This window comes from Lacerta agilis, chromosome 16 (assembly GCF_009819535.1).
Source record: "Lacerta agilis isolate rLacAgi1 chromosome 16, rLacAgi1.pri, whole genome shotgun sequence".
Lineage (NCBI taxonomy): Eukaryota > Metazoa > Chordata > Lepidosauria > Squamata > Lacertidae > Lacerta > Lacerta agilis.
Window position 1 is genome coordinate 14,670,041 of NC_046327.1, and position 9,555 is coordinate 14,679,595.

At 48.9% G+C, this 9,555-nt stretch overlaps 1 protein-coding gene across 1 annotated transcript; it reads right to left on the minus strand.

The window, feature by feature from the left end:
* Window positions 1–3,749: 3,749 nt before the first annotated feature.
* PGAP4 (post-GPI attachment to proteins GalNAc transferase 4) lies at window positions 3,750–5,973 on the minus strand. The gene is given in 6 exon segments (XM_033173709.1): window positions 3,750–4,735; window positions 4,738–4,936; window positions 4,938–5,021; window positions 5,023–5,358; window positions 5,360–5,521; window positions 5,523–5,973. Coding segments are annotated over 6 exon segments (1,185 nt in total). The 5' UTR covers window positions 5,883–5,973; the 3' UTR covers window positions 3,750–4,691.
* Between the last annotated feature and the right edge of the window lie 3,582 nt (window positions 5,974–9,555).

Below are 9,555 nucleotides of genomic sequence, written 5' to 3' on the forward strand. Positions count from 1 at the left end.
GTAGTTACTATTAATACGAAGCTTTCCCATTCCCTCATAACTCGGCTCTCACCTTGCTGTCTCTTGTCCCTTGCAATCTGTTTCAAAGTCCATCAGCCTCGGCTGCTATTAATTAATAATCACAATTGCTCTTCATTAATGTGGCCTTCCTCATTCCAGACCTCTACTCCATCTCAGACCTTTGAGAGCAGCAGATTAAAAGCACGTATCTGAAAATGGCAGACCCCAGCAATTGGCTAGATGCAAGTTCAGTTTCATCTCAGGTGGAGGATGCTGCAGGCAAATTCTTCTCTCTACGCAGCTCGTGAGCCGTGCTTTGCAAAAATTTGCAACCAACTCTGCAATTAATGGTTAAAGACTTCCCAGCTGATGGAAGAATTGCATGCTCCCACCATAGAGCAATGACCAAGCAGTCAGGAAATGAGAAGTAAGAACTTGGGAGAAATCGCAAGTTAGTAAAATAAAATAAAATAAAATAAAATAAAATAAATCAAATCTGAAGTCAGCTGTTAAACAGTAACAGGAATGTCATCATGGAGCAGGTAGAAGGACCCCCAGAGAACATTGTATTTATATGGACAATTTCTCGTCCTTCCAAAAAATTCCCCTAAAAGAACGAAATTTCTCCTTGCTCATACTTGGAAACTAGCGCTATAAGGAGAATTAATGAAAAGACGTTTGGAAGAGTTGTCTGTATCTGTTTCATATTTGTATCAAATGTTTTCTGTTCTTTATAGCGAAGATCTGTTCAGCAGGCGTGGCCCTACCATTGGGTAGAGTGAGATAGCAGCCTCAAGCAGCAGATGGCAGTGAGCGGTGGGGGAACAGCAACAACAGCTACAGCGGCGTGTGCCACATGGCTAAACCGCTGCCCTCCGCTGCAGTAGAAGATGCTGCTTCAGCACCAGTGTTAAGTAAGAGTCAACAGCCAGCCGGTGAGATTTTGTACATGGAATGGGAGGTGGTGCCCTCATGCCTCAGTCAGTAAATGTCTTGGACCATGCCTGGCCATTGAGAGAAATACAACCTAACCTAAGGTGTTATAAGGGGCAGTCTTATAGGTCACAGGTGGGCAGAAGCTATATCTGGATTTACTGGTAAGATTTCTGGGCAATTCCTGGTCTCAGAATTCTTTAATTTGAAACGTGTGCCTTTTGGACTTCAAAGCGGAACAGGTCCTGTCAGCTTGAAGAGTCCCCCATTCAACTGTTTGTCTTCCCATCTCTAAAATTCTTGTACCATTACAACATAGCACTTAATGAGGTGCCTGGTTTGTATTTCTCCATATTGACCCCATCAATAACTACTGGTTGTTGTTTCTATTTTAGCTTTCGCCATGGAATTTATAGAATTCACCATGGCTTGGATTTTGTTTAAAGATCTTACCGTAATGCTAGAATACGAACAGAAACTTTGGTTGGACTTTTTATATTTTAAATACAGGCAATACCACCGGCCCATGAAAATGTCACCCTTATCCATTTTTTTAAAAACATCAGTTTCTGACTTCCTAAAAAACACAGGGGTAAGAGAGTTGTGCTATAGAGGAAATTCATGAATAAGAACACTGACACAATTTCTTCTCGCCACTTTATTGTTTTTTGGGGAAAAACACCCTCGTTAAACCAAATCTTTTAAACCCTCACTGATTAGAAACACAAGAGTTCCCCCCTTCCTTTGCAACTTGATCTCCCTAGGGGATCAGCTCTGTGAGATTTCAAAATGGGTTTATCAGGTGCTACATGGAACATTTGCAATCATCATCAGACTTGTGTTATCATTTCCAGGGTCCGAATGATCCACTTTTGAGACTACGTTCTCCCTGTGGGTAGCATCCACCTCTGTTGACAAAAAAAAATACCCCATGTGAAATAAGTGCATTCTGCTTAGAGGTTTTCAGACAGCCCCTCAGCCAACACTCTCCTGTACTGCAGTGTCCCCTTGTGGCTCCTTTTGTTTTTAGATTAGAAACTATTGGCTCCCTGACACCTTTGCCCTTGCGTTGCCAGAACATGCTTGGCAGTGAACTAGAAGACTCCTCCCTTCTTCATTCCTTCCTTAGGCCCTGAGGGACCGAAACACACCATTCCACTGCCACACTGTGGAGCTTATGAGAAATGCACTAAATGCCAGTGACTGAAAATTAGGCTGTCTGTGTCCATTTGGACAGCGGCCATTGCTCTGCCTCGTTTTGGCCCGTTCCGTTCCTAAGGATCAGAATGCCAGTAGAGTTAAGGGCCTGAGGAGACACAAACGCTTCACACCACCCCTAGGGCTAAGGCTTTTCAGCATCGTGATGTATCACCAGCCAAACATCACGATACTGTGATACATTACGATGTTGAAAAGCGGAGGGAGGAACGAACTGTGTCGGCCCCCAGCCCACTAGGCAATGGGGTGAAATCGCCTCAGCTCCCTCGGCAGGACCGGTGGGGGTTTCACTCCGGCGCCTCGTGGGTCTGAGGCCAATGCAGTTCGTTCCTCCCTCCATGCGCTGGGCACTCGCAAGTGGTGGCGGTTTCACTTGCGATATATCACACCGGGTGAAGGTGCCACCGTGCCCTGGCCCTCAAACCGGTCCTGGGCAATGTATGGATCTTCTATAATTTAAATCAGGATGTTGCTAGACTACAACACCCAGTATCGTTGGCTACTGGTTATGCTGGCTGATGACTCAGACAACAACTGGAGGGCCACAGGTTCCCCACCCACTGTGTTTAAGTAGGCCTCGAGGAAGCTCCCTCACACTTCTGTGGAATATATGGGGCGTATATTTTTAATTCCACCTCTGTATTGCTGTGAAGAACTTTAAGCTACTGGCCTCCCCCTTTCCCTTTTTCTAATAAAGTGAGGAGGATTCAGCAGCACATGCCCATGCGCTAATCCAAGCCCTGTAAAGGGAAGGAGGAATTCTTTATTTTTAATAAAACCTATTTGGAGGACTAGCTTAAAGGAAAGAAGAAAGAAATATTTAGTTACAGATGAGCTCTCATTTAATAAAACAATGTGCAATTGATTTCTGAGAGGAGAAAGGGAAACACAGGCAAGGGAAAATCTTGCTGTTCTAGAGATTATGTGCAAAAAAAAAAAAGGCTTGGAAAGGCTGCTCAGAAGGACGTCTAGCAAAGGCACTTAATGGCTGTGAAGGAGTCGGTTTCCAAGGAAAAGTCATGTGGAGCTCAGGTTGACTAGCACCTGTGGCAGGAGTTTACAGAAGAGATGAGAGGAAAGCAGGAAGGCTGAAACTTGCAGGCAGGACAATTTCTAGATAGCGCTCAGCTTCGGAGCAGCCGGTTTTAGTGGCCCTTGGTTAGCTTCCAAGGAAAGCAAGCGATGGACGGAGGTGGGAAACTGGAGAAAAACACCTCCCATTATTCCCGCCTTGAGAAGAATATAGCAAGGTGTAGAAAGACCAGAGGGCAAGGAGTGTTTGGTAAGAGCACAAATATCACCCAATCTCTCTGTCTAGGGCCATAGTGGCAGACCAAGACTTCTGGCCAATGTGAAGGCTTTCCTTGTGCAAGGAGCCTATTTCAAATTGTGCAGGCAATTCTATCTAGTGTATTCGGAACTAGTGCACTCCTGCGAGAGGACTGTACCACATCAGCAAAAGCTCATAAACTGGCTCCAAGTAAAAGCAGTGTAGATACTGCTAGTGGGCGAGACGCTTGACGAAACAATGACATAACAAACAACAGATATTAAGACAGCGGTGAACTATTTCTGGAAATTATCCTTTTTATATAGGTTAAAGCTGTTTACAAAATAGTTCTGTCTTCTAAAAAGACAATAGGAATTCTCATTGAAGGGAAAGTGTCTTTTAAAAAATAGTTTATTGTAGAGGATATAAAGCTATTATAAAAAGTACCACCTTTGCAATCTTCATCCCATTGTCGAGCTTTGTGCTGTCCTATTATTTATCTGCTGAGAGCACCAAAAAACCAGCAGAAGCACCATGTGACACAGCTATTGCTGGACTGCACTATTTCTGATTCCTCGTGCATCTCCCCCTTTTCGCCTTGCATCAAGGATGGGGATTGGATCCAGCTGGCGGGTTGGATCCTTACCTCCCCCACCCCGGCCAAGTTTCATAGGTGTGCCGGGCCACCCTATCGCCTGACATCACTCGATGTCAAAATGACATCAGGCTATCCATCTTCACCACCTTGGTGCATGGTGCTTTGAAGCCCCGGCAAGTGGCCAATCATCGGGCCTTCAAAGCAACCTGCAGGATTCTCTGCAACCACCACCAACCAGCTGAGTGTTGGCGCTTGCCCCATGCATGGGGCTTTGCAGGTGCTGCTAGTCAGCTTATCGGTGGCGCCTGCAACCCCACTCCCCACTAACCCAGCCCCGTCATTACTTGCCCCACACCAGACCCAATATGGGATGGCCAAAGCTGCGTTGAGCTGCCAGGGGAAAAGGTGGGGGTACATCACCATTGCCATAATCATCACCACCACCGCAGCCACCATGATTATGGAGGCATGGGGAGAGGGACTAATCAGGCCATATGCCCTCCCAACCCGTAGAAAACTAGCATCTTAGGGGTGGGGGAAAGCTCATCTACAGCATTTTCCTCAACCTGTTTGTCTCGCGCATTTCATGGGAAGCCTTCAGCCCCCGCCCCGGCAATCTGGGAACAGACCTCACCCGGTCCCTCCACTCCAGCTCTTTGTACACCTGAGGAGTCAAAGCAGCTTGGGATCGTTGTTTACCCTGAGACTTGAAAACATCCCACGTGCCTGACCAGGTTGGGCTCCACCACGAAGGCCCGCTCGCCCTTGGTGCGCAGCAGAGAGTACAGGGCTGTGTCTTTGGCGAAACCCGACCGGCAGCGCAACTTCTTCAGGTAGCCCAGCGCGCGGCGGGCAGAAGGGGCGGAGAACAGCATGGCCGGGGTGCAGCACTCGGTGGCAGGCACGACGTTGTAGAGGGGCGGGGGCCAGGCGGCGCAGCTCCAGGAGGTAGTGACGCCCCACCAGCTCCACCAGCAGCATGCTGTACAGGGCAAAAAACAGGGGCGACGGGCCAGCTGGGGACAGGGCGGCCGGCCGCACAGGCATATGCGAACCCCAGCAGAGAGCCGCCCAGCATGCCCACTCCGAGCCACTCCAGAATCCTCATGGGCTCCGGGTTGAGGTAGCGCTGCAGTCTCTCGGGGTGGTAGAGCTTCACGTAGAGGGCGTCTCGGAGGTGGGGCTTGGAGAAGCGGACCTGTAAGAGGTGGTGCAACACACGGAAGATCTCCTCCTCCGGGACGGCGTCGTCTTCCACCAGCAGCACGTGCTCCGGGTCGTGGCCCCGCAGCGACTCCTCCAGGCAATAGGCGTAATCCCGCTTCTCCTTCTCAAAACTGGTTCAGCGACGGCTCCGGAGCCTGCCGGCTGCCGTAGCGGTTCGCCACGCCAAAGAAGCCGGCCAGCAGCTGGGCGTCCGTGTGGCTGCCGGGGTCGGCCTCCACGTTGCAGAGCAGGATCCGGTGGCGCCGGCAAGGGGCCCCGCACTGCCGGAGCAGGCGGGTGGAAGCGGGACGCCACCTGGAGGACATAGTGGAACTCGGGGCGCCGCTGCACAGTGATGATGGTGATGAGCAAGCCCGTCCGGTGGGCCTCGCCGGGCGCCAGCTTAGAGGCGTTGTGCGCCCGCAGCCCCTCAAAGTAGCGGAGGGCGCTCAGGCCGTCCTCCTGGTTCTGCTGGAGGAAGTCTTGGCTCATGGGGCTCAGGTACCAGTGCCGCAGGTAGTAGTAAGAGTGGAGGAGGCGTTGGCAGGTCAGGGGCGCCAGCACGCCAAACGTCACCACCGTCAAGGCAAGGAGCTGCAGGAAGGGGCTGGACCAGCGGCACAGCCTCCCACAAGGCTGCAGTCCTCGCGGGAGCATGGCGGCCACTTCCAGGGGGTCCCGGGCTCATGCCTCATGCCATTCCTCCGGGCCAGAGGGTCTTCCGGTTTGGGTAACGGAGCTGAATTGCTAGGCTCAGATCTGCGAAGAGAGGAGGGGGAGGAGGGAGAAACATCATTTATGGATTGCATCGCATCAGATCAGGCTGATTCAGAAGTGCGGGTAGAAAAAAGACGAGGGGCCACCACCATGTCTGCTGAGAAGCCCGGCTGCTGGAAGCAAGCACTGCACCAGGCTGCAGCAGAGGAAGGAAGAAAAGGGTGCAAGGCCACTCTGTTGCTCCAGCTGAGACCCCGGCTGTTTTTCATCCCTCTGCTTTTTGAGCTTTCCCACCCTAGTTGGCTATTAAAAAGAGCCTGTCACCAAAAACTTGCATCTGAATTTGTTTATGCCAGGTATAGGCAAACTCGGCCCTCCAGATGCTTTTGGCCTACAATGGTGTTATTTTTTTATTAATTTTCTTGATTTACAAAGGTGTGTGCAATGTCCTCTCTCGTTTTTTTCCCCATGTAACATTTTATAAATCAGTTTTGGTTGTTGAGACATTAGGGAGAGAAGGGGGAAAGAGGTGGGTGGGATGGGGGTGACGATGTTTCTATTTTCCTTAATATATGTAGGGTTTGGTGTCAGCGTTTATTGTGTAGGTTCTCTGTTGTTCACTTGTGTTTCTTTGGTAGTGAGAGAGGTCGGGATTGGTGTAGGGTGTGATTGTTCATTTGTGGTTGGCTGTGGTGATCTTTGGTTTCCTGTGTGAGTGGGGTGGGTGGGTGTTTTGGATCAGGTTAGCCATATTGATTTGTATGCTGTTGGTAGATTTTTGTCATTATCTTGTTGGGCTGTGTGTGTGATGACGGGGAATAATACCAGGGGTGAAGGTGTCTTCTTCTGTTTGTCCCCGTGTCAGTTTCAGGTTACTGGTTAGTTTTCTAGTAGGGCTGTTCCCACCTACTTGGTAACATTGGTCCATGCTTACTCCTGACAGGTCTTTCAGTGTCTTGTTGTGACGTTTCTGGCTGCTGAGAGTAGATGGATATGAGTTCTTTGTCTTGTAAGTGGGCATTATTGCTTTGGAAGATGTTTAGTAAGACCAATTCTGGGGTGGTTTCTAACACTTGCTTGATTATTTTACATATTTCTTGTGTGGTTGTTGTCCAGAATGTTTGGATTTTGGGGCACTCCCACCACATGTGGAAGTATCCCCAACCCCAACCCCACTAATTCCCCTGGCCTACCATCCATTATTCCACCATGCATCACAAAACCTCCAAACCAAAACCTGGCAATCCAAAGGCCTATATCGCCTAATAGACTTTTGCAAAAATAACAAACCTCTGTCAACACAAGAAATACAGGACAAATCAGAAGACACCCAAATGCCCTGGTTAACACAACACCAATTACATGCCCTCTTAAACAATCCAACAGTAAAATCAGCAGCAACTAGACCCCTGACAACCTTTGAAAACCTCATCCTAATGACAAAGGGACGCGGCAGAGGATTGGTATCCGCAATACACAAAATACTGCTCAAAAATCCCTCGAGCTCCCTAGACACAATAAAAAAAAAACAATGGGAGGATGACATAGGATACGAAATCAACCCCACCCAATGGACCAGAATGTGGTCTAAACCCCCCTTTAAATCCATATCAACAAAAAGAAGAGAACTCAGCCTAAAACTAACCTACAGGTGGTATCCAACGCCAAGAAAATTAGCGCTAATACGCCCAGGAACCTCATCAAAATGCTGGAGAGGGTGCACCTCCACAGGCACAATGGTGTTATGAAACATCACCAGGCAGCTGTGACGGCTGTCAGAGGTCTCTTTTGAAAGAAGTGTTTCTTACGCCATGACAGCCCTTCTAAAAGTGAATGCATTGCCCATAGATGGGCTGGACAAGGGAAATGCTGTATTGTTTTTAACACTCGATTGGGAGCCGCCCAGAGTGGCTGGGGAAACTCAGCCATTTGGGCGGGGTTCAAATAATAAATAATAAATTATATAAACACTCCTGCCCCACAAAACTACCTGGAAGAGAGAAAACAATATTGAGCGTGCCTTCATTTTGATCTGGCAGTGCTCAGCTGGCAGGAGGTTTTGCAGAAATCCTGTGGCTTCCTTGGCCACAGTTAAAGAGATTCATGTAACAAACAATGCCATGCAGGGATTAAAGAAAACTCACGCTGGAAAGGCGAGGCAGCTATTTCAAGAAGATGGAATGAAGTTATACCTGCAGACATTAGGTCCCAGCTCCGCCTTTCCCCCCAGGGAATAAACCATTCGACTCTCTTATGGAGTGACAGCCTCGGCCTCTTCCTTCCCCGAATGCAGATCCCTTTCCCTATATTTCCAAACTCGGAAATTTTAATCCTCGTGTCTCTCGCGCCTGCTCTCTCTTTCCCGCCCTCAGTTAACCGGAGATTAGTTTCCGGCATAAACACACCCCTCCTATTATAGTTCTCGGAATCAGCAGCTCCCGTCACCCCATCCCCCCCTCAATGCGCTGGGATGAATTTTAGAGCACCACACAATAATAATCGGCAGAAAAGCACACGGAGGCCCGCCATAGGTCACGGGGATCCCCACAAAGATCTCGGGCCGGCCCGGATGCTTGATCCCCAGTCCCCCGCCCCGTGCGTCTTTACGCACAGAAATGCCTTTTCGAAATGGCCACGGGCAAGCTTCCCACCTGCTTACAGGAAGGTTTAAAAAAACGGAATTGATCTTTCCGCCGCCCACATACCTGGGGAAAAACAACCATCGCTCAGATACGAGTCGAAGAAAGCCCCTCAAGTGGGAGGAGAGCGGGCTGAACCCACCCTGGAACAGATCCGGCACTTAATCCGGAGTCCTCCCTGTTGCCCCGTTACGCGTCCCGGCAACAGTTCGGAATCCGCGTTCCGCTTTTTCCTGTTTGCTTGTTGCTCTCCTGCTCGCCGGCAGGTCCCCCCCCCCCGTTTGTTTCCTCCCTTGCAACGAGGGTGGGATCAAAGACATGAAGGCTGGGCATGTGACTACCGCGGGGAAAGAGCGAGAGAGAGAGAGAGAGAGACGCAGAGCGGAATCCCAAATCATAAAAAACAGTTGCCTGCGGCAGCTGCTGCTGCGTGTCTTCTAGGAATAGGCAAACTTGGCCCTCCAGATGTTTTCGGCCTACAACTCCCATCATCCCTAGCTAACAGGACCAGCGGGCCAGGGATGATGGGAATTTTAGTCTCAAAACATCTGGACGCCGAGTTAACCTAGAAATCGTGAGATTCTGCAGGTTTCAAAATATGCATTTACTTCCCAATCTACCCCAGAACACTTATTTTCATATTTAAATTTTATCAGATAACTTTATTAATAAATAAATAAACAAGTTGGCCAAACTGCGGGAGGCAGTGGAGGATAGGCGTGCCTGGCGTGCTCTGGTCCATGGGGTCACGAAGAGTCGGACACGACTGAACGACTGAACAACAACAAATAAACAAATATAACATACTCTTTGGCAGAGTTATTGTTGGGGGGGTTGTTTTCTTTTTTTGCTGTTATTGATAGTAACTTTTTGTAGCTGTGTTTAGATCTTATTATAATTTATGTGGATATTGTTCAGTTTTGTTGTGTACTTTTTGATGTGCTTTATTTTTACTTATTTATAGTATACTCACT